Source organism: Geotrypetes seraphini, chromosome 7 (genome assembly GCF_902459505.1).
Source record: "Geotrypetes seraphini chromosome 7, aGeoSer1.1, whole genome shotgun sequence".
Lineage (NCBI taxonomy): Eukaryota > Metazoa > Chordata > Amphibia > Gymnophiona > Dermophiidae > Geotrypetes > Geotrypetes seraphini.
Genome location: NC_047090.1, coordinates 28589708 through 28615280, shown reverse-complemented (window position 1 = coordinate 28615280; position 25573 = coordinate 28589708). Strand labels below are relative to the sequence as shown.

The following is a 25573-nucleotide window of genomic DNA, read 5'->3' as shown; positions in this document are numbered from 1 at the left end:
GTGTTGACGAATTCCCCCTTTATTGAATCTACCCTATTTTCCCGCAAAATCTTCCCTGGTTGAAAGGATTATAGCAGTGGTTCCCAGCCCTGTCCTGGAGGACCACCAGGCCAGTAAGGTTTTCAGGATAGCCCTAATAAATATTCAAGAGAGATCTACATATAACGGAGGTGCCAGGCATGCAAATCTGCTCCATGCATATTCATTAGGGCTATCCTGAAAACCCGACTGGCCTGGTGGTCCTCCAGGACAGGGTTGGGAGCCACTGGATTATAAGACGAAGCCTTACAGCGTACTACACAAATGTTTTCAGGTATAGCATGCAACTTTTGGAGCACACTGAAAGTCACTTCGCTAAGTCAATATACCCATAAGTGACCTCTGATAACCTTTTTTCATTTCTTTGTCTTGATAATGATATATAAGGCGTACGTACCACATGGCGCATCCCCATTTTCTTGACCTGCCTAAACCCATCGGCGGCAACGCAGTGGTCTGCATGGCCGTTGCAGAAACAGCTCCCCTTCACGATGAGATCGTAGATGGCATAGTGCATGAAGTGCTGAGGTTTTCTGCTCACGTCGCTGCTGTGGCAAAGGCAGGGCTGCCACTTCAGAAGCTGGACTCGGAGGTTGGTGACCTTCAGCTGCCTCTGTGCCTCTGGGCTATAGGGATCGTCAGCTGAGTAAGGAGGAGCCAGAGCTCGGTATATCAGCTATATATATATATATATATAAAAAAGAAAATTCAAAATGGATTCTTAATTAAGATCAGAATTAGAACAAACGACAAGGGCTATTGTTGAAGAAACATTTGTTTTGTGTTATACAATATGGCATTCAATGATACTGTGATGGTACAAATGATTGTATGAAATAGGGATTATGCTTTGTGACTGAGCTATACCATTTGGGATTATGTTGGGTCTTAAGGATCAGCAGGTTTTTTTGTCTAATTGTTTAGTATTATCTAGTATGTATTTTAATTGTTTTTATTATGTATGTTTAGGGTTACCAAACATGCGGATTTCCCCGGGCATGTCCTCCGTTTGAGGACAAGTCCGGGGGTCCGGACGGCATTTCGAAACCCGGCACTTGATCCACTTGAAAACCTTCCGCCATCGGAACGGCATCTGCAAACATGCGGATGCAACGCGGCAACATCACGTGCACACGCCTGACATCATCGCGTCGCATGCATGAGTGCCTGCGACAGCATCGCATTGCATCCGCGCATGCACGGATGCCGTCCCGACACACGGACAGGTTAAGGGGGGTGGAGCTGGGGGCATGACATGGGTGGAACTGGGCGGGTCTGGGGGTGTGGCCATGGGCCCGGATTTTCCTTTGGGAAAATCTGGTAACCCTATGTATGTTTGTTTTGTGATTCACTTTGGATAAAGGCGGACTAGAAATAAACTAAACTAGACTATTACATTGAAACATAGACATATGATGGCAGATAAAGGCCAAACGGCCCATCTAGTCTGCCCATCTGCAGTAACCATTATCTCCTCCTCTCCCTATTGGCTAATGTTCTTAATATTTGCATCTCCTCTTCCTATAGGTTAAGGCTCTGTGCACCTGCATTGTGAGGTCATAGAGCTGCCCATCCACAGTAACCATTATCTCTTTCTCTCTCCGAGAGATCCCATGTGCCTATCCCAGGCCCTCTTGAATTCAGACACAGTCTCTGTCTCCACCACCTCTTCCGGGAGACTGTTCCACGCATCTACCACCCTTTCCATAAAAAAGTATTTCCTCAGATTACTCCGGAGCCTATCACCTCTTAACTTCATCCTATGCCCTCTCATTGCAGAGTTTCCTTTCAAATGAAAGACACTTGACTCATTACATTACATTACATTAGTGATTTCTATTCCGCTTGTGCCTTGCGGTTCTAAGCGGATTACAAATTAGTAGTCTGGACATTTCCAGGAGCGTTACAGTACAAAGAATCATGTATATAGCAAGTTACAATTGTTAGTCTGGTCATTTCCAGGAGAATTACAAAGCAAAGAGTAAGTATATAATTGGTTACTGTGATGAATAATAATACAATCGGGATACAGTAGTGAGTTGTACAATGTTGAAGGTGTTGCTGTGGTGGTGGTGTTCATGAGAGTATTTTCTCGTGCACATTTATATTATGTAGGTATTTAAATGGCTCTATCATATCTCCCCTTTCCCGCCTTTCCTCCAAAGCATACAGATTGAGATCTTTAAGTCTGTCCCCATATGCCTTATGACGAAGACCACACACCATTTTAGTAGCCTTCCTTTGGACCGACTCCATCCTTTGTATATCTTTTTGAAGCTGCGGCCTCCAGAATTGTACACAATATTCTAAATGAGGTCTCACCAGAGTCCTATACAGAGGCATCAATACCTCCTTTTTCCTACTGGCCATACCTCTCCCTATGCAACCTAGCATCCTTCTAGCTTTCGCCATCACCTTTTCAACCTGTTTGGCCACCTTAAGATCACACCGAATTCCCGCTCTTCCGTCGTGCACATAAGTTCTTCACCCCCTAAACTGTACCGTTCCCTCGGGTTTTTGCAGCCCAAATGCATGACCTTGCATTTCTTAGCATTAAATTTTAGCTGCCAAATTTCAGACCATTCTTCAACCTTCACTAGGTCTTTCTTCATGTTATTTACACCATCCGGGGTGTCTACTCTTTTGCAGATTTTGGTATCATCCGCAGAGGCAGATCTTACCAATAGCGCTTATAAAAATGTTAAAAAGAACAGGCTCAAGAACAGAGCTTGAGGCACACCACTGGTAACATCCCTTTCCTCAGAGCAATCTCCATTAACTACTACCCTCTGTCAACTTGCACTCAACCATAATCTGGTAACCCTAGTTGTATTGGTTCAGTGCTTCCTGGGCAATCAGAAGGCCAAAAACTACATAGAATTGGTTGAGAATCTGGTGAAGAATTACAGTAAAATGGGCTATAGCATATCTCTCAAAAGTACATGTCCTTGATGCTCATCTTGAGGCATTCGAGGAGAACATGGGAGCCTACTCGGAGGAGCAAGGTCTCACCAGGATATACTGTACTTTGAATGCTCCTGCCAAGGGCAATATAATGAGTACATGATGGGAGACAGATTGTGAAAGTGACTTACAATATAATTGCAAATCTCGAAAAACTACACTTCCCCCTCGGTATTCGCGGTTTCCGTATCTACAGTTTTTATTATTTGCGATTTTCTGCCAAAAAAAATCACTTTCATTTTTCGGGCTATTTTAAGCCCTGTGAGCCCCCCCCTTAAGCCTTACCTGGTGGTCTAGCGGGTTTTCAAGGCAGGAGCGATCTTCCCACGCTCCTGCCCCGTGCAGATTGCTCACAGGAAATGGCTGCCTTGAGCTCCCATCGTAGTCTCGAGAGATGACGGGAGCTCAAGGCAGCCATTTCCTGTGAGCAATCTGCACGGGGCAGGAGCGTGGGAAGATCGCTCCTGCCCGAAAACCCGCTAGACCACCAGGTAAGGCTTAAGGAGGGGGGGGGGGGCTCACAGGGCTTAAAATAGCCGGGGGGAAGTGGGGGTTAGGGGCAAAACCGGCCCGAATATTATTCGCGGTTCTTTAATATTCGCGGGCCAACTCTGCCCCTAACCACTGTGGATATGGAGGGAAAACTGTACTCACTTCTAAATCTTCTGTGGTCAATTTGTATAACTTCAATATAAATACATGTTAATTGTGATTCATATGTTGCTTTTTATGACTTTATAAGAATGAAAAGATGAAAATTCAGCATTTTTCACTTTTTAAAGAAGTAAATTGCAAAATTTGGATGTGCTGGTCACAAAAGCAAAGTTTTATAGAAATAACAGACATTTTCTATAGTTTTTAGGTATGAGCAATTAGGAAATTATCTCTACTGCCCAGAAACAAAAATGATGTCACATAGGGCTTTGGCGGTATATAAGAATAAAATTATTATTATTATTATTATAGTGTTATCACTGGAAAAAAAAAGAACAGTGAAAAACTCCACCTAGTGGAGAAAAAAAAAGTTCCTCAAAAAGTATCATTTGGATTGAAGTTCTCAGGACTGCCTTGGAACTTACCAGATAAGTGACTGTGACTTTTTGTTTTTGATTGTACTCCATAATTACAAGGCTTTATCAGAATTCTATATTATTGAAACTGCTTTATAATCAATTATAACCGTTAGGAATTGGGTAGTTACAAGTGTTATGGTCTTTTCCACCAGGTTTTTAGGGAACAGTTTTTTTTTCCTCAACTAGGTGGAGTTTTTCACTGTTCTGTCCTGGTGCATTGAATGAAGCTGGGTCGACAATCGCGCGCAGGACATCAGCGTGCCGGATTTAAACTCAATTTGAATGCGCTCCGAGGGGGGTTGTGGGGGGGAGGGGCTTTTTCCCTATGTTTTAGGGAAAAAGTTCAGTTTCCTATGTAACGTATGTGTGTGGATTCCCCTCACACACACCCTCGGAGCGCTTTCAAATTGAGTTTAAATCCGGCACACCAATGTCCTGCGTGCGATTGTCGGGCCAGCTTTGTGTGCACACGATTGTCTCAGGCGGATTTGACGCGTCACCTATTAACTGTGCCTCTAACAACTGAGTAGCAGTATTTATATGTGACTTGTCTGTAATCTACTCGTAGAGCTCTGAGGCTTCTTTTGATTGGTTCTTGGCCTATGACAGCTCTATCCTTCTTTAAGGCTACAGCAAGCACAATTGCTTGTGAATTCTATGTGCAAAAGTAACCATTTGGAGAAATCGCCCCTGACAGAAAAGGCCTGTGTGTGACAATACCAATTTAATGTTTTATTTTGATTGATTGATTTTTACTGAAGAGCAGTATGTCCTTGTCCACATCTCTCGTATTTAGATGCCCACTTTCCCGGTCTGCCAGCATTCTCCTGTGGTTACTCACATGCTGTTCGTGTTTTAACTACTCTGAATAATTTTGCATCATCTGCAGATTTGCTAACCTCATTTTCCAGACCATTAAGAAATAAGTTAAACAACCCTGGTCCTAGCACAGATCTCCAAGGCGCTCTGTTATTTATCACTGAGGAAACTGAACATTTCTATAAGAGCATAAGAGTTGCCATACTGGGACAGACCGAAGGTCCATCAAGCCCGGTATCCTGTCTCCAACAATGGCCAATCCAGGTCACATGCACCTGGCAAGATCCCAGAGAGTAAAATAGATTTTACTTGCATCTACTGAACAGCACTTGCTGACGATTCCCTCTCTTAGAATTATTAATACTAGACGGCAATTGATTTTTTCTGTTACAGCCCCCCAAACTTGGAACTCACTTCCTATTCACTTGAGGGAAGAACACAACTTAGAAAAATTCAAAAGTAAACTAAAGAGCTTTCTTTTTAAAGACGCCTTTGAAAATTAGCCATTTAGTCTTCCAACCAATTTTACTTTTTCTCTCTAATTTTATTGAAGTAATTTTCCCTTTCCTTCTGTATCTCCCTTATATGTCTCTTTAACTTTTAAATAATTTGTAGTTCTTAATCCTCTCTTCCCTTATGTTCTTAGTTTTGTTACGTTTGTCAATAGTCTTTTCAGACCTGATTTTTGTTATTTATTGTATTGTTCCCCACATTTTGTAATTTTATTATTATGTACATCGCTTAGAATTAAGATTAAGCGATTAATCAAATCTCCATTAAACTTGATTAAACTTGATGCTGCTTATCCTATAAGTGGATTTTCTCATGTCTAGTTTAATAATGGCGTATACACTTTTCTTTTACGAACTTATCCAAACTTTTTTTTTTAAACCCTGCTAAGCTAACTGTTTTCACCATGTTTTCTGGCACTTAGGGCTAGATTCTCTAAGCCCACCGATCAAGTCCCGACCACGTAGCGACCCCTTTGCGACCCGATTTTCCTCTGACCTGATTCACTAACCTCTCTCTCGATCATCCTCCGATCTGCGCATGCAAATGAGGGGGAACGGCATTCAAATATTGGCAGGTAGCGATTCACTAAAAAAAAAATGAGGCACACCGACTGGACTGGCCGATCCCAAAACAAGTGACTGCACACTAGTGCCTAAGAATGTCCCGTGAGAACTGGCGGCAGTTATTCAAAAAGCGGCACAGGGCCGGGCAGGAGCTCATGAGATCTGAGGCTTCCATCCAGGGAGGGAGGGGCTCGAGTGCGGAAAGTTGGCTCCTGCCCGATACACCGCTGGATTCAAAAAGGTACAATTTATCATTTAGGTTATTAGTACAATCCTCCATTTTATCTGTTCTGGATTATTGTAATATAATATATTTGGGATCTCATAAAAAGCTTCAAAAAAGAATGAGAGTTATCCAGAACATGGCGGTCCATCTGATTTTTGGTCTGAAAAAGTATGATCATGTTACTCCATCTTATTAACAGTTGCACTGGCTGCCTTTTGAGGCTAGAGTATTGTTTAAATTCAGTTGTATTTGTTTTAAGGTCTTGTTTGGTATGGCACCTGTTTACCTGTCCTCATGCTTTGAACGATATAAACCTAATAGGATCATTCAAGAGCATTATCTATTTGTTCATCTGACTACTAAATCTTGCCGATACAAGAGATTTTTATGATAAATTACTCGGTTTTCAGGCAGGTAAAATGAACTTATGGTTATGTACCATCATTTCTCAGGCTCATTCAGATATGTCTTTTAGGAAGCTGCTAAAAACTGATTTGTTTGATAAATTTGTAAATTGGTGTTTTAGAATCTTGATTGATAAATAGTACATTGTTTTTATAGTTTGTTTATTTTAGTTTGATTTTAACGCATTTTTAGTCAATTGCATTTTACTTACTGATTGTATAATTTTTTATTCTATGTGAACTGCCTAGAACTATGTGGTATGGCGATACACAAAAAATTAAATTAAATTAAAAATTGTTAGAATTTGCCGGGACGGGAGACGGGAGGGTTCCGCCTGTAGCTTATTAATCGTTCCCCTTAAATGTATCCATGAAATTCTGTTTGTCTGTCTTGCCTATTTAGATAGTAAGCTGTTTCGAGCAGGGACTGTTTTCTTACTCTTTGTGACTCTGTACAGCATTGTGTGCATCTGGTAGTGCTATAGATATAATTAGTAGTAGTAGGGTAGGAAGGTGGGACAGGGTGCAGAACCTTGCAGGGCAGGGAGGGAAGGGGGCTGGGTGCAGAGCCTGGTAGGGCAGGGAGGGAAGGGAGCTGGGTGCTGAACCTGGCAGGGAGGGGAGCTGAGTGCAGAATCTGGTAGGGGAGGGCATGAGGGAGGGGACACTGGGTGCAGATCCTAGCAGGGCAGGGCACTTGAATATTAAGCCTCCATCTTATATTCCAGGCAACCATTTTTCCTCCTTTTTGGGGGAAAAAGTGGGGGGTCTCGACTTATTTTCGGATCGACACATTTGAGTATATACGGTACGTGATCACTCAAAAAAATTTTCCATTCCAAAAGCCAGCTCAGAAAAATTAGTTTTTAAAGCTTTAAAATTCAGTTCCAATCGTATATGATTAGGTAATTGATTCCATAATGAAGGTGTCAAATTAAAAAAAAAAAAAAATGCCTTTGATCGAGTAGCCTCCCATCTAGTTCTTTTAACTGAAGGAATAACCAATTTGTTTAACTTGAAGTGATCTTAAGGTCATTATATTCAAATATCCTAGTTGTAGAGTTTTTAAGGATTTATGACTTAGCATAAGTACTAGAATCCTGATTGGGGCAGTTACACACATTACAGCAAACTAACGCCAATTAGCACTAATTAATCAAAATTATAGATTCTTATTGCTTGTTAACCCTAATTAGCAGCTTATTATTAAATTAAGTTACACACATACCTGCCACTATGCCATAATTTGTGTGTGTAACTTTATAGCACGCTAGTGATTTATTCGTGTAAATATTACAGTGTTGTTTTTTAAAAAAATTAGGCTTCACAGTTTTTCAGCCATTTCATTTTGAAAATGTAACATTAACAAAGTCTTCTTAGAGAAAAAAAAAATAAAAGAAACAAAGCCCAGGCATTGTTCTAACTGAACAAAACATGTTATCAGCGAGAAGAAGATCTTCCTTTTCTTACATATTTTTATATCTTTTTCTTGATTACTCCATTTCTCAGAAGCAACCTTTTATTCCTAGAATGCTTCAGAAAATCGAACAGCGTTGCACGGAGAAGCCCCAACCCCTGCATTTCAACCAACAATGCAAAGCTTTCAATCATGTTGGCAGGAAATGCAATATTAAAATACTCTTGCCCAGGGGATTTTCCCTCCCCCCCCCCACCCCCAAGAAAAAGATTTATGTTCGTGGGGCTGATTTATCTGGGATGCCTGCTCTGCATATCTGAATGTGAATGACAAAAAGAACTCAGAAAGCGGTGAAGGATGTGTAGGAACTTGCCCGTAAACAGAAGTTACCTAAACCTGTGCCACTAAGCCAGCCCTCTCTGCACAGCTGAAGAACATTTGGCCTGAGAGCTGACACTTGAGCACAAATAATACTTCATTTCTGCTAGGTCAGTGAATGATGACTCCTAAAATCTGACCTTCCTCTTTTCCATCTCCTGCAGCCACTTGTGGCCTTTTAAATTAAATTAGTGTGTTATTCCTAGCTGCTTTTTAATCCTAATTACCAACATGGAAACTGGCCTTAAGAACCCATCAAGTCTGTGCCACTGAAAGCTGCCAAGTTACTCTGTTCCAAGAGGAAGATTTTATTGTTCAGGGTTTATAGTTTTTTCAGACTTGAAATATCGCCTTAGAGAAAACCCCATAAAATCGGTTTACAACAGTAAATAATATAGAAAATTATAAGAAAGGAGCTGCATCAAATCAGGAAAGAGGAGACAGCTGCTATGGCAGAGGAGTGCCAAGGGAGAAAAGAGGAGTAAACACCAGTTCTGGCTGTCTGGCAACTCTGTCCCAGTGCATTAGGGGACATGAAGCATGTAGATTTCAATCCCACACAGCTTTGGGGTGCAAGTTCAAAATCAGGACTGGAGCCTAAAAGCCTCCTTTCTGGAACTGGGTAACCTGGTATCAACTCAGATCTGAGGACTTCCCCTGAATCAATAATCTACCCACCAGACTACACTTCTTCCCTGTTGCACTCACATAGCTCATACGAATATTCACAGTAGCAGTTACTATCTAAGGCTGTCTCTGTATGATCCTTAGGGGTGGTAGACTCAAGAGCAACGTAAGGAAATTTTTCTTTACAGAGAGGGTGGTGGATGCCTGGAATGCGCTCCCGAGAGAGGTAGTGGAGAGGAAAACGGTGACGGAGTTCAAAAAAGCGTGGGATGAACACAGAGGATCTAGAATCAGAAAATAATAGTAAATAGTGAAGAACTAAGGCCAGTACTAGGCAGACTTGCACGGTCTGTGTCTGTATATGGTCGTTGGGTGGAGGATGGGCTGGGGAGGGCTTCAATGGCTGGGAGGGTGTAGATGGACTGGAGTGAGCTTTGACGGAGACTTCAGTAGTTGGAACCTAAGAACAGTACCGGACAGAGCTTTGGATTCTTGCCCAGAAATAGCTAAGAAGAAGAAAACAAAATTTAAATTGAATCAGGTTGGGTAGACTGGATGGACCATTCGGGTCTTTATCTGCTGTCATCTACTATGTTACTATGTATTCCCCCTAGTAACTCGTATTTATTTCATTTCATTTTCTACCCCGTTCCCCCCAAAGAGCTCAGAACGGGTTACAGGTTAACATACATAATATATAGTTAACAGGTTATAATTTGCCATAGCTATAGCTACAGTACACGTTTTTTCGATACAAGCTTTTATCCTAACTCGACACATACTAGGGATCTAATACCACAATACATAATATACAGCTTGCCTTACAGGTTAAATTGGCCATAAGTTACAGTGCAAGATTTTTCAATACAAGTTTTTATCGTACGACTCATACCGAGGATCTTATATCAATATACATTTCTTTGTAATCTAACGGTCGTGGGCAAGAGAGTTAGGTGAAGAGGTCTGTTCTTATTGCTTTCCTAAAGTTAAGGAGTCCTTCAAGGGATCTGATCTGCAGGGACAGTTGATTCCAGTGGCTCAGTATGATAAATAGGGACTCCTTTTACTCCCTATCCTGATGTTTTATCCTTTTCCCTTTACCACACCTCAGATTTTATTGCAATTAACCGCTCGTTCTTTCCTCAAGTTCTTATTTGATGTTAAGAACATAAGAATTGCCACTGCTGGGTCAGACCAGAGGTCCATCGTGCCCAGAAGTCTGCTCCCGCAGTGGCCTTAGGTCAAAGACCAGTGCCCTAACTGAGACTAGCCTCACCTACGCACATTCTGGTTCAGCAGGAACTTGTCTAACTTTGTCTTGGATCCCTGGAGGGTGTTTTCTCCTATAACAGCCTCCGGAAGAGTCAGTTTTCCACCTCTCTGGGTGAAGAACTTCCTTACGTTTGTACGGAATCTATCCCCTTTTAACGTTAGAGAGTGCCCTCTCGTTCTCTCTACCTTGGAGAGGGTGAACAACCTGGTTATTTTTGTATTAGATTGTCTCTTAACCATCCTTTTATACGAGTTTGTAAACCGCTTAGATGTTAACCCTGGTTTTATATTTGCAGTACAGTGCTCCCCCGAGATTCACGGGGGTTCCGTTCGAGGAACCCCCGTGAATCTCGAAAAACCGTGAATACGGTTTTTCATTGGGGAGCCTGAAGAGGGCAGCAGGAGAGGGCAACAGGAGCGCCGCGAGTGCAGGAAATCACTCACGGTACGCGCCGACCGTCTCTTCCTGCACGAAGTCGGGCCTTATCCAATCAGGAGCTGCGTGTCTGCTCTGATCAATATGGTATATGCTTGTGCTTAGGTCCCTGGCTGGGCTCGAGCTTTGTTGGGCGTCAAGGCTGCCAGAAACTTCCAGAGCCAAATCTACAGCCAAATCTATCTCTCTCCCTCCCCCTTACCTTCGCGGCGCTTTAGTAAAGAAACTTACTGAAGCCTGCCTGCCTGCAGTGGCGTTTGTGTGGGCGGAAGCTTCTCCTCTGACACAACTTCTGGTTGCATCAGAGAAGCTTCCGCCCACACACACACACGACTGCAGGCACAGGCAGGCAGTCTCCGCCGGCTTCAATAAGTTTCTTTACTAACACGCCGCGGTGTCAGGTCAAAAGCGCGCCGGGACAAAGGTGCGCCCAGACAATTGAGCACAGCGCGCGCCGCCGCGCTGCTCTAAATTACTGTTTTTAGCGCTCTGACGGGGGGGGCGTGGGGGGAATCCCCACTTTACTTAATAGACATCGCGCCGCGTTGTGGGGGCGTTGTGGGGGGGCGTGGGGGTTTTAACCCCCCACATTTTACTGAAAACTTCACTTTTTCCCTGTTTTTAGGGAAAAAGTTCAGTTTACAGTAAAATGTGGAGGGTTACAACCCCCAAACCCCCCATAACGCCTGCGCGATGTCTATTAAGTAAACTGGGGGTGTTCCCCAACAAAACCCCCTGTCGGAGCCCCTAAAAACTGTAATTTAGAGCGGCGCGGTGGCGCGCGCTGTGCTCAATTGTCAGCGCGTGCTTTTGTCTTTCACACCGTTGTCTATGAACCACACGCCGCAAAGGTAAGGGGGAGGGAGGGAGATTCTCGGGCCACTGAAGGGCGGTGAGGTGGCGAGAGGGAAGGGTGGATGCTGCAGGGACGGGGCGGTGAAGGGGACAGCGGGGACGGGGACGGGCAGTGACGGGGACAGATTTTTTTTCCCCTGTGTCATTCTCTACTTCAGAGCAGCCCATAATGTCTGGCTCATACTTTTTCTTCAGAACGGCTGCTGTTTTATTCTTTCCCAGTTCAGTTGTCGTTTCAGAGAGGCCAGAGCACTCTGTGGTATTATCAGGCATTTTAAAGCCTCCTGTATGAGGGCTGACATCAGGCATTTGGAAAGGTGCCCAGCCATTGCTTAGTCATCTTAACCATATGCAAATTTCTGTTCTAAAGAAGGAAATGAAACATCACGAGATTTACCACATCTCCTGGTATGAGAACCTGGGCTACAAAACACATTTTAAAAATTGCTGTTGACCTCAGATCTGAATTCTACGTGGCGATCTACCTGGTCCCAACCCCTTATTCTCCAAGGACTCGATGAGACACTTAAACAGAGCAGTAGCTATATAATGTACTCCCATCATACGCACGCTAAACTACTTTTTAAAAGTTAGTCCATTGCAAAAAAAAAAAACAAAAAAACAACAACCCTACCACTGATATTGAAATCTGAGGCTGGAGAGTCATCTCTATAAGAACGATGCAAAAGCTAATACCTGAAGGCTGATCCGGGTTGGCATACAACGAGTACAAATCCAGCACATGGAGTGGAAACATGTGCTTAAATCTTGAAAGTCTGGAAATGCGTCAGTACGTTTGCCAAATACGATGAAGATGAAAAGGTTGGAAAGTATTGCAATGTATAAGTAGCTAAAGGGGAGATTAGCTTTTTAGGACGGCTTCGCTATGAACTGATGAAATGCTACAGAGTATTAATATTTATTCATTTTTAGTGTTTATGTACCACTTATAGGCTAACTGGTTCACATTCAGGTACTCAGACTTTTTCCCTGTCTGTCCTGATGGGATCACACTCTGTCTAATGTACCTGGGTCAATGGGGGATTAAGTGATTTGCCCTGGGTCACAAGGAACAGCACAGGGTTTGAACCCACAACCAGTGGCCATAGTAAGGGAGGTAAGAGGAACGGTCTGCCCCAGGCGCCATGTTGGTGGGGGGGCACTGACACCCCTCCTCCTCTCAGACCCCCCCCCCCCGCCTTTTCCCATTCCTCCCCTCCAAGCACGCACCCCCATTCCCTTCCCCCAACTTCTAGTTGTGGTTGTCATTCGCAGCGGTCAACAACGTGCTCTTCGAGACCCCTGTCGGCTCTCCTGCTGATGTTACTTCCGGGTGCCGCTCATAGGAAGTGACATCAGAGGGAGAGCCGACGGGGGTCACAGGGAGCACGCGGTTGACCGCCGCGAGCAACAACTTCAACTGGAGGTACGAGGGAAGGGAAGGGCGGGTGCGCACAGCAGGCGCAGAAAAACTTTTTTTTAAAAAAAATATCAAGGGCCTGTGAAGATGCCTGCCGGTGGGTGTTGAGTTACCGCACGCTTTTCCGAGGTTCAAAGAAATCCAGATGATAAAGTTCCCAGATGAGGAGCTCTCCTTCCTGAACTACAGCCTTATTTCTTGAATCACAGCGTCTTGCAGCATGTTATAGTTACTGTGGTATGAATAAGTGGTAGCCGAATTGAACTTGACTCGTCAGAGAAACGTTCTGGTCATAAGCCTGCCCCGCGCCATACCTTTAATCGAATCTAATCTTCTATTTCTGCGTTTCTCATACCTAGGTAGGCTCAAGGCGACTTAAAGAGGGGGGTGAGAAAGGAGAAGGGGGAGCAGGGGTGGGAGAAGAGGGGGGGAGAGAGAGGGGTGGAGGGGGAAGGAGAGGATACAGGTGATTAAGTGTCAAATAGATGAGTTTTCTGTTTCTTACGGAATTTGATGTGGTTAGGTTCCGTCCTGGTCATTTCAGTAAGGTCATTCCACGTTTTTACGCCTAGAAAGGTGAGCGTGGAGTGGAAAACACGTTTGTATTGCAGATTTTTTTGTGGAAGGGAGATTTAGAATATTCTGTTGAAGGTTCTGCGGGAAGTAGAGCATGCCTTGGAGAAGAGCTGGATGAGAGCAGCCGCGGAGTTTCCGTAAAGTATACGGGGAATAATGCATGCAGTTTTGAAGGTTTTAACACACCCACTCAAGATTTAAATAAGAACATAAGAAATGCCTGCACCGGATCAGACCTGGGGTCCATCCAGTCCGGTGATCCGCACACACGGAGGCTCAGCCAGGCGTACCCTGGTGCATACATTAGTCACTCGTATCCCTCAATGTGTCCTGCAAGAAGATGTGCGTCCAATTTTCCCTTAAATCCTAGAATTTAGACACACTGCGGATGAACAGCTTAGAAATCTGTCTAGAAAATAGGTTTCAAAAATAGCAAGCTGGAAGGGTTTGGTGAGAAAAACATCCATCTGCCCCTTTATGCCTCATTTTGGACATTTTTCCCTCTTTATTAATGAGGCCATTAGTAACAAAGAAGATGACAGCAGATAAAGACCCGTATAGTCCATCCAGTCTAGGGTTACCATATTTTTTCTAAAAAAAGAGGACATGTGACCCTGCCCCTGTCCACCCACTGCCCCACCACGTTTTGCTCCACCCCCCCCCCCCCCAACCTCAGCCCCATACCAACCTCATCTTTGCTCAGATGCCCTCCAGACGCGGCCCCAAGCTCAATGGTTTTCACAACCCAGACAAACCTGGACGGTCCTCTACAAATCCGGAAATCTGGTAACCTAATCCAGTCTGCCCAACAAGATAAACTTTGTTCATGTCGTTTTCAGGGCACAGACTAGAAATCTGCCCAGCGCTGGCCTTGTTCTCAAACTACTGAAGCTGTCATCAAAAGCCTCATCCCAGCCCTTCCAAATCTTCCCAGTCTGTAGAAGTCTGCCCGGCACTGGCTTTGTTTCCCCATTTGTCTGGCGTTGCCATGCATATACCGCCAAGCTTGTTGGGTTCTATTCTCTTTCCAAATAGGATTCCTTTGCATTTATCCCACACATTTTTAAAATTCTGTTATCGTTTTCATTTTCATCTTCATCACCTCCTGCGGTGGGATTCCAGGCTATCTACCACCTTCTCCATGAAAAAGTACTTCCTGTTGTTATTTCTGTCTTAGCCCCACTGAAACCTAAATTCATGTCCTCTGGTTCTACTGCCTTCCCTTCTCTGGAAAAGGTTTGTTTGTGTTGTATCATATCACCTCTAGACAGCAGATAAAGGCCAAATGACCCATGCAGTCTGCCCATCTGCAGCATCTACTATCTCCTCCCCTCCCTGTATTGTGAGGTCAAAGAGCATTATTGTTATAAGCTAAGGCTCTTAAAACTTGCACTGTGAGGTCATAGAGCTTTATGGTTATAGAAACATAATGGAAGAGAAAGGCTAAATGACCCATCCATCATCTCCTTCTCTCCCTAAGAGATCCCACACTTTCTTGAATTCAGACACCAGGAGGCTATTCCATGCATCTACCATCCTTTCTATAAAAAAAAGTACTGTATTTCCTTAGATTACTCCTGAAGCTATAGCCTCTTAACTTAATCCTATGCTCTCTCATTCCAGAGTTTTCCTTCAGTTGAAAAAGGCTCATCACCTCTTGTGCATTAATGCCATGGAGATACTTAAACGTCTCTTAACATATCCCCTCTCTCCAGAGTATACATATTGAGGTCTATAAGTCTGACCCCATATGAGACATGTGGGAGTGGGACATGTGGGGAGGGGGATATTTTTGGATAAATAAACAACCGGGCTACGCCGGGTAATCAGCCATTACATAAATAAAAATAATATATCGATGCCTAACACTAGGTGCCTAAGTCAAGTTAGGTGCCACGAGGCGACATTTAGAGAATCAAAAAGGATTAAAATGTTTCAAGATTATTTAAAATTTGATATAAAAATTTCTATGCAATGTACATACTAAAATTAGGGGATGGGAAACACTTATAAAAGTACGAACAAGAAAATCATTGAACAGCAAATGGACAGGAACAGGACAGATAAAAGGAGTAGAAATACAATAGTTTAAGGAAAGGCAACATTAAAGGGGAAAATCAATAGGTTGGGGACATGACCGAGAGCAAAATCTCTCCTGAAAACCAGGTGAGAGTTAAGGATTAAGCATTCTAATGTTTAGATAAGCCGAGACTAACGATTTTAAGCTTCAAAGGCATCCTTATAGAGCAGTGGTCTCAAACATGCGGCCTGGGGGCCACATGCGGCCCACCAGGTCCTATTTTGAGGCCCTCGGTATGTTTATCATCATCACAAAAGTAAAGTAAAACCGTTTCTTGATCATCTTTTTCTTTAGCTATAAATGACAATATTATTATTAAGAATTAGCCAAAAGGAAAGATTTAGAAACTATAAAGAGTTTTACCTCATGCAAAATTATCATTTCTTTAATAAGACATTAACTATTTATTTCTGAGGCCCTCCAAGTACCTCCAAATCCAAAATGTGGCCCTGCAAAGGGTTTGAGTTTGAGACCACTGTTATAGAGTATGGGTTTGTCTCGAAGATGGGCTGGGAGCGAGTCCCATAACTGGGGTGCAGCGAGCGAAAAGATCTCATTACGTCCGGTGCGGATGATTTTTTTAGTGAGGGTACTGAGAGGAGATTTTGGTTACTCGAACGTAAGGCTCTAGGAAGGGTGTGGGGGTATCAATAGTCTGTCTAAAAAAACAATAGGAAGGTTTATTTGATGAATCTTAAATGATAAGAAGGGCAATTTTACAAGAGATGCGGTGAGGAATTGGCAGCCCATGAGCATTTCTCAGGAGCTGTGTTGCGTGATCATATTTCTTAGAATTTGTTATGATTTTTATTGCATGATTTTATACCAGTGTATACCCAGTATATTAAAAAAATATGGTTTCATAACCTGATCATAACCTGATCATAACCTGTCACAGAAAAGAACAAGGTACATTCAGGAGTGAAGTAAGAGGTCACAATGTTCCTTGAGATTTTTAAGATGCTAAGAAGACACTAAAGAAACTAATAAAGGAGCTGGGGAAGTTATTTGAGAGAATTTGAAGCTCAGAATACGAGAGGAGGAATGGCTTATAAAAATCACAGGGCAGCTCTTCAAAACAGGTGAACTTACCTCTCCTCCACTGCAGGGAAAAGCGTGGGTGTATCTTGACGTGCAAATAGCTCCTTTCACCGTCACATCGTCCTCAAGGGCAAAGGTTGCAGAGCAGTTTGCGGAAAAGTACTTGTACGGGCTCCAGGTCGCCCCCGAATCCTGAGACCTCTCCAAGATCATGGCCGCCGGCCTGGGAGACTTGAACACGATTATTAAGTGAGTAAAGTAAAACTCGGTTTCCAAATCCAGCTGGATGAATTCCCTGCGCACGCCCTCAGAAGACTGCCACCAGGTGCGGGGGCGCAGGAAGGAGGAGTCTGCCATGGCCGAAGCTGGATGAGCAAGCTGTGGATGGGCGGCATTACACGTGGCGCATTTGGGCCGCCCACAGCTCCGGTCTGCATTCTCACAGTATGTGCAAAAGAGTTCGCTGGCATTCTGACCGCACGTCGTGTCTGTCCACAGCCTCCGTCCAATAGCGAGGTTTCCCATAGGGGGGTTGCATGCTCTTTCACAACAGGACCCCACACTGACCACAGCACTTAATCCTAACGGGGAAGAAAAATATGTATTTACTCCTGATCACAGTCCTTTGCAGGCAATTTCATAATAGACTGCCTATTAAAAAGCCACAAGCACCTCCCAGAGCTTATCCCAAACATTCTTGCACAGATTTTCACTGCTCCAAAGCACTGTTCCCTCTAAGCTAGGGTTACCATATTTAAGGATAGGAAAACCTGGATGCACGGCCCTGCCCTGTTCTGCCCCCAGTCCTGCCTTGTTCTGCCTCCAGCCCCGCTCCATTCCGCCTCCAGTCCCGCCCCCAAAAGCCTCGTCTCTTTTTTGCCAACCTCCAGGACGCATCTGGAGGGCCTCCAGCATGCGCGGGTGCGTGCGACATCATCCACGCATGCTTGTTGAAGGCCCTTCAGAAGCGGCCGGAGCTCGAGGCGTTCCAAAACCCGGACAAACTGCCGGGTTTTGGAAAGTCCATCCGGGAAACCAAACAGTCCTCTAAAGAGAGGACATGTCCGGGTTTTCCCGAGCAGGAGTCCTCTATCTACAGTTCTGCCAGTGGGAGGGGTGCTATTTCATTACCATATTTACAGTAGTGAGGGACAGACAAACTCCGCAGGACTCCAGGGAACTTGCCTGTCTCTAGAGGCTCAAGACACAATGCAGTTGGAGGATTCCCACTTAGCTTAGAGGGAACAGTGCTTCATGGCAGGTGCCGCATTGTACAAAGTACCCAGGTAGGAAGCACCCAGGGTGGTGGTGCTCCCCCTCCCCCTCCCCCTCCTATCTGCTTCCCCCATCACACTTGCGCTCTTCCTTCCCACCCCCGTACCTTTAAATCTTTGCCTACACAAGCAGCTTCTCCAGCCTGCTGCTTGTGCTGACCTTCCCTCTGACATCACTTCCTGGCCCTGTGACCCAGAAGTAATTTCAGAGGGAGCCAGGCCGGTGTGAGCAACAGGCTAGAATAGTTGTTCGCACTGGTGAAGATTTTTAAAGAGGTACTTTTTGGGATTCTGGAATTGGGATTTCAAAATCTAGCTACTCTTTGGGGTTCTGGAATGTTTCTACTATTTGGGATTCCAAAATCTTGCTACTCTTTGGGGTTCTGGAATCTTATTCTTTAGGATTTACCTAGGGTGCTCAGTACTGTTGCAGCTGCCCTGAAGCCAGTCACAGTAGAGATTTTTAGCTACAGCTGTTCAGTGAAAGATTATGCAGAAGCAAATAGCTTCTTACAAGTAGGGGAGCGAAGACAGAGCAGATACTATGGTGGGGCGGTGGGGGAAGCAGCAATGGAAATTACCAGTACTGGATTCACCTAAGTGAATTTTAAAATACAATGCTTGCATCAAAATATTGGTTATTTTCAATACCATGCATTGAGATGCAAAATCCATGGCACAACTTTTGGACCAGTTGAAAATTATCCAGGAAAAATTACACACAGAGACTTGCACCATTTTGTCTGTGAAAAATAACACATGTAATTTTTAAAAATGCAGAACTGTGCATGTTATTGCTTCTCCTGCCTAAACCCACCCTGGGAATTTGGATAAAAGCACAGGATTGTGGAACAATTCACTTTTATGAACATAGAGGGTTGGCAAATTTCCTGAAGGACTTTTACCCATGTAATTAACCATATATGTAAGTGAATGGCTTTTGAAAATTACCCTCCTTGGGTTAAATGACAGAGGTTTCTGAATTTCATTCAGTGCAGGCCATGGGCCAAGAAATTACTATTTGAAATATGCCAAGAAAATATTTCTCAAGGACTGCTCTGCTGACCATGTAAATTGGTGGAAATCCACTGCTGTGCTTTTAAAACTGTAATGACTTTAAAGCGTTCCAAATGATTTAAAACATTTCATCAGTTTCAAAGATTTTTGGAGCTTCGGCTACTCTTTGACCTTTAAGAATACTACTACTACTACCATTAATTATTTCTATAGCGCTACCAGATGCATGCAGCGCTCCACAGAGTCACAAAGAAGAAGAAAACAGTCCCTGCTCAAAAGAGCTTACAATCTAAACAGCCAAGACAGACAAAAAGGATGTCATGGATACAGGGGAATGGTTAATCTGCTGGCTGGGATGGAGGGCAGAGGGGAATACAGGACAATCAAGCTATTGTGACATCATTGATGAGGTTGGCTTTTATTGGTGGAATGAGGCATTATGACATCACTATCTTAGCTCTGCTTCCCAAAGACAAACAGGATGTCGTGGATATAGTTAAGGGGAACGGTTAGGTTGGAGGACAAAGGATTGAAAGCTATATCAAAAAGGTGGGTTTTCAGTCTGCTTTTAAACATGGGAAGCGAAGGGGATTGACGGACAAACTCGGGTAATTTATTCCAGGCATAGGGGGCAGCTAGATGAAAGGAACGAAGTCTAGAATTGGCAGTGGAAGAGAAGGGTAACGCTACGAGTGACTTAACTGAGGAACGGAGTTCTCTTGGAGGTGTATAAGGAGAGAGAAGCGAGGAGAGATATTGAGGGACAGCAGAATGAATAAAACTTATGAATGGATCCCCGGTTTGTTTTGGGTTTGGGGCACACGGTCTTTCCTTAAAGAGATAAATAATACAACTCCATCGGGGTAGAAAGGGAGGGTGCGAGTGTGGGAAGGAGCAGAGGGATGCCGCCACCAGCCCGGGCGCCTCCTATGCCACTGGTTCCTTTGACAAAGCCGATCCAAGGCTCATCGGAATCCCATGAGCGTCGGAGCATTTACCTCAAGGCCCGAAGTAGAAACCTCTAGTGCAGCTTTGTAAAAGCCAGACTGAGTGAGATTCCTTCTTTCACAAATTTTGTGGAATTGTGCGCTTTGCTCCTGGGCAATTTATAAATATAATAACACATTCTAACAAGAGATGTCTCCCATGTGATTACTCTGCAAATCATGCGGAGACAGAGAAGATCCTCAGTGGGGCAGAGAGATATATAAATATTCTCATTGCTTTGGGCGCCATTGGCTTGATTAAAAAAAATTTTCATTCACAACTGGGGGAGTGTGGTGCAGTGGCTAAAGCTACAGTGTCAGCACCCTGCAATTGTGGGTTCAAACCCCCCTCTGCTCCCTGTGAATCTGGGCAAGTCTCTTAATCCCCCCATTACCCCAGGTACATTAGATAGATTATGAGCCCACCAGGACAGACAGGGAAAATGCTTGAGTACCTGAATAAATTCATGTAAACCATTCTGAGCTCCCATGAGAGAACAGTATAGGAAATGGAATAAATAAAGTGTGAAAAGTTTCAGCCTCTGATAACCAGAGCTGGTACTGTGACATCACAATGCTTCATTCCACTAATGCCTAACAGCCAACCTCATCAGTGATGTCACAATGGCTTCATTGTCTTATACTTGGCTCACTTTTGCTACATTTTGATTTCTAGAGTGACGCAGTGGTTATAGTTACAGCCTCAGCACCCTGAGGTAGTGGGTTCAAACCCACGCTGCTCCTTGTGACCCTGGGCAAGACACTTAATTGCCCCAGGTACATTTGATAGATTGTGAGCCCACCAGGACAGACAGAGAAAAATGCTTGTTTACCAGAATAAATTCTGAGCTCTCCTGGGAGACCAGTATAGAAATTGAATAGATAGTCTGAAAAGATTCTGTTAACCAGAACCGATACTATGATGTCACAATGCCTGATTCCACCAATAAGAGCCAACCTCATCAGTGATGTCACAATGGCTTGATTGTCCTTTACTTGGGTCACTTCTAATACATTTTGATTTCTAGAGTGGTGGAGTGGTTAAAGCTACAGCCTCAGCACCCTGAGGTTGTGGGTTCAAACCCACACTGCTCCTTGTGACCCTTGGCAAGTCACTTAATCCCCCCCCCCCCATTGCCCCAGGTACATTAGATAGATTGTGAGCCCACCGGGACAGACAGGGAAAAATGCTCGAGTACCTGAATAAATTTATATAAACCATTCTGAGCTCCCCTGGGAGAATGGTACAGAAAATTAAATAAATACATGTTACCTCTTATAAACTCAAGAAAGAAGCTCTTCATACAGCAGTACATTTGGGAGACTGAGATCATACTCCAGAAACCCACAAACCCTGGTTTCAGGAATGAAGTTCTTTACATGGTATGATTAAAACAATCCATTTGGAGCCATTGCCCCCAAGAGGAACCTCTGTTACTACCGGTATGTATCTCCTGCCATGATTGCAATGGATGGATTTTAACCTGCGTGGCTCCTCTATCCTCTCGCATGGCAGTATACCTGGGGCAAGAACAGGCTGTCAGGTGCTGTCAGTTAGTTCATCCATCTACATGGATTTGGTTGAAGCAGAAACTTTCATTCTTCCCACAGAAATAATTCATTGTTATACACGTTACAATCACTGGCATTGCCTTCCGGTTATCCAATCTCTACTGCTATCCATCACACAAACTTTAATTCAGGCTAGCACAGCGGATGTGCGCGGCGAATCTCTTTATAAATGTATTTCAGACACACAAACACACATGCAGGTGGCGTGTGTATGTTTGAAATGGTTCCAGTACAGTAATTAGGGGAGTGGGAGTGAAGTGGTTAAAGCTGCAGCCTCAGAACCCTGGGGTTGTGGGTTCAAATCCACGCTGCTCTTTGTGACCCTGGGCAAGTCACTTAATCCCCCCCCCCCCCATTGCCCCAGGCATTAGAAAGATTGTAAGTCTGCAAGGAAAGACAGGGAAAAATGCTCGAGTGCCTGAATAAATTCATGCAAACCGTTCTGAGCTCCCCTGGGAGAACAGTATAGAAAATTGAATAAATAGTATGAAACTGTTTCAGCCTCTGATAACCAGAGCTGGTATTGTGACATCACAAAGCTTCATTCCACCAATGCTTAAGAGCCAACCTCATTAGTGATGTCACAATGGCTTGATTATCACTTCTACTACGTTTTGATTTCTAGAGTGCTGCAGTGGTTAAAGCTACAGCCTCAGCACCCTGAGGTTGTGGGTTCAAACCCACGCTGCTCCTTGTGACCCTGGGTAAGTCACTTAATCCTCACATTGCTCCGGGTACATTAGATAGATTGTGAGCCCACAGGGACAGACAGGGAAAAATGAATAAATCATGTAAACCGTTCTGAGCTCCCCTAGGAGAACAGAATAGAAAATTGAATAAATAGTGTGAAACTGTTTCAGCCTCTGATAACCAGAGCTGGTATTGTGACATCACAATGCTTCATTCCACCAATGCTTAAGAGCCAACCTCATCAGTGATGTCACAATGGCTTGATTATCACTTCTACTACGTTTTGATTTCTAGAGTGGTGCAGTGGTTAAAGCTACAGCCTCAGCACCCTGAGGTTGTGGGTTCAAACCCACGCTACTCCTTGTGACCCTGAATAAGTCACTTAATCCCCCCCTCCCGTTGCCCCAGGTACATTAGATAGATTGTGAGCCCACCGGGACAGACAGGGAAAAATGCTCGAGTACCTGAATAAATTCATATAAACCATTCTGAGCTCCCCTGGGAGAATAGTATTGAAAAGAATTCAATTAGGACTTTAGTGACAGTCCTCAGCCATTTTTATCAGTACCTTGCATTGGTTAGTTATGCAAATCTGTGTTTTGTCTAGTGAGATTTGTAATGTCAGTCCCCCTGTTCCTCTAGGCTTCCTTGTGGTTTTTTAAATTCTTACACTTCTGATCCCTGTATATGTGAGGCTTTCCCCGGGTTGAAATTCCAGACTGGCAGCTTAGTACTGCTGGTATCACATTATGGATTTTATTATTTGTAGCCTTCTGTTTCGTTTTTAAGAACATAAGAACTGCCATCACCGGATCAGACCTTCGGTCCATCAAGTCCGGCGATCCGCACACGCGGAGGCCCTGCCAGGTGTGCACCTGGCGTAAATTAAGTCACCCATATCCCTCTATGCCTCTCGTAAGGAGATGTGCATCTAGTTTGCTTTTAAATCCTAGAACGGTGGATTTCGCAATAACCTCCTCTGCTTTATGTGTCACCACCCCCGCCATATACAATTTCGGTATGGTAGGTAGTCACTGGGAGGGGAAGGAGTATAACGCGGACCTTACGGACTTCACGGATCTGACCCGCACGTCCTTAAAAATCCGAGGTCCCGCGTCACTTTTAGTCTCTGGCTCTGACAGACCTCTATGACATTTTAGCGCCGACGGATCCTAATGCTTTTCCCTCCCTACGCCGAGACTAAAAGTGGCCCAGACCTCAGGGCAAAAGTTTTGCCGCTAGTCTCGGCCTAGGGAGGGAGAAGCATTAGGATCCGTCGGCGCTAAAATGTCATAGAGGTCTGTCAGAGCCAGAGACTAAAAGTGGCGCGGGACCTCGGATTTTGAAGGACGTGCGGTTTTAGATCCGCGAGGTCCGCGTTTTACCCCTTCCCCACCGGGAGGGTTACATTCCCCCCCCCCCACCCCATTAAAAAAAAATCCAACCCAAATCATAATTTCTGAAATGGTGCGGTGGCCGTGTTAAACCACCTGTCAAGGTAATATATGGATATAAAACAAACCCATAAAGGAAATAAGGTGATACCTTATATTTCTATATACTACCTTGCTCTAATTTTAATTGCAGAAGCTCCAGTCCAGTCCAGTCCAGTCCTGCCACCGGATATTTTTAACAACTTAAACTAGAGCATCTGTGGGATTCTGACTTTGATTTTCTCTGCAACCCATCAATAAATAAGCACCAAGACCTTCCTCCTCCTCCTCCATAGTTTCTTTTGCGACTTCTTTCACGGATGTCCGACCAGCCCCCATCGGTCTCTCATCAGAGTTTGATCGTTTGGCCTATTAAAGAGCCGATTCGAGGACCTGGAGGCGCTAAAGACAAGGACACGGTTAGTACATCGACACCCACCTGCGAAGGACAAGACGAGCGAGCCCAGGCTCCCCATGACCGCGCATGGAGCAAGATGTGCGGGAAGGAGCCGAGATGCGAAGTCTGCCGAAGAAATGCCTCCGATCAGTTCATTGTTTCAGAGAGAGAGAGATCCGAAAAAAAGACCCCCTACGCAACTCCTCAGGACCCGGATTCGCCCGGTCCCCAGACATATCCGCTCAACTCTGCCATCAGCTGGAGAACGGGATCGGCCGTCCCTCAACCCCTCACGCCCCCCCTCCCAGCCCTCTTCGTGCCGGGGCCCCCCCTTGCGTCCCCCGTGCATCCTGCCAGAGCACCCGCGGTCCGGCTCCTCCGGGAGCTGCCTGGGAAGGACCACCCTCCGCCGGCGGAGTCCGAAAAGCAGCTCGCCCCCCCCCCCCCCAACGCAGGCAGCATTCCTGTAAATCACTGACTCACCCGCTGTCAGATCGAGACATGCAAAACTTCTCCGAAAGCTTCCTTCTCTCTCCGCCCCCGGGCTCCCCCCCCCCCTTCCCGCCTCCGCACAAACACTGCCAGCTGCTGATGCCCGGACCCGACGCTGGACCTGCCCAAGTGACCCACTTTCTCCTCCTGGACCCCCCCTGGATTTTTAAATATACAGTACATTGCAATGGATTGCGCTAGTTGTGGTTCCGATTTATCCCCCCCCCCCTTAAAAAAAAAAAGGAGAGAAGTCAGCCATGCCCACCAAAATACAAAAGCACTAAGCTAGAACGTGCCTCTCATTGAGGATCCCGGGAGCCCACTGCTCGACTGTTTAATTAAATCAGGGTCACCCATAGGGGGCGCCGCACCTCTTGCTAAGAAACCAGAGTGAGAAGAGTTGCTGCTAAGGCACCCTAGGCCCAGCACCTTCCTGGAAGCACACCAAGCCAGTAGTGGGGTTTTGGTTGTTGTTTTTTTTAAATATCACAATGAATATGCATGAGACAATTGAAAGACTATCTCATGCATATTCATTTTGGTAATGCTGAAAACTTTTTTTTTTTAAAGTTTTTTATTCATTTTTCATATAACAACAAGTATACCACTTAAATTTATACAATTTCATTAGGTACACACTCGATATTCCTTCATACATTACTATATATATAACATATCATTATATAATCTTTTACTATAATCTTGAAACAGTATATAATATTTAATAAGTATACCAACTATTTCTCAATTATAAACCCATCCCCTCCCCTTTCTTTGGCAACTGCATATAATACAACAAGATATATTGATAAATTATTTATATTATAAGGTGAATAAAATAAACCCTCCCCCCCCCTCTTATCAATATCTTATTAGGGGAAAATTGTATCATTCATTGCAAAAATCTATTAATGGTCCCCAAATCTTCTTAAACTTATCTATATAACCTTTTTGTGTTGCAAATGTACGTTCCATTTTATACATATGGCATACTGAATTCCACCAAAAG

At 44.3% G+C, this 25573-nt stretch overlaps 1 protein-coding gene across 2 annotated transcripts in view; it reads right to left on the bottom strand.

Annotated features, from left to right (window-relative positions):
- The window catches only part of NTN4 (netrin 4), an 85077-nt gene extending 60712 nt beyond the window's left edge, over positions 1-24365 (bottom strand). The window contains exons 1-3 of one of the 2 annotated variants that reach the window (XM_033953442.1): positions 24115-24365; positions 16755-17284; positions 437-715 (exon numbers count right to left, since the gene is read on the bottom strand). In XM_033953442.1, the coding sequence (XP_033809333.1) occupies positions 437-715; positions 16755-17284; positions 24115-24151 (846 nt within the window). In that variant the 5' untranslated portion in view covers positions 24152-24365. Of the gene's footprint in view, positions 1-436; positions 716-16754; positions 17285-18084; positions 18134-24114 lie in introns of those variants that run through there. The other variant, XM_033953443.1, reaches the window with a different exon arrangement.
- Positions 24366-25573: the final 1208 nt, after the last annotated feature.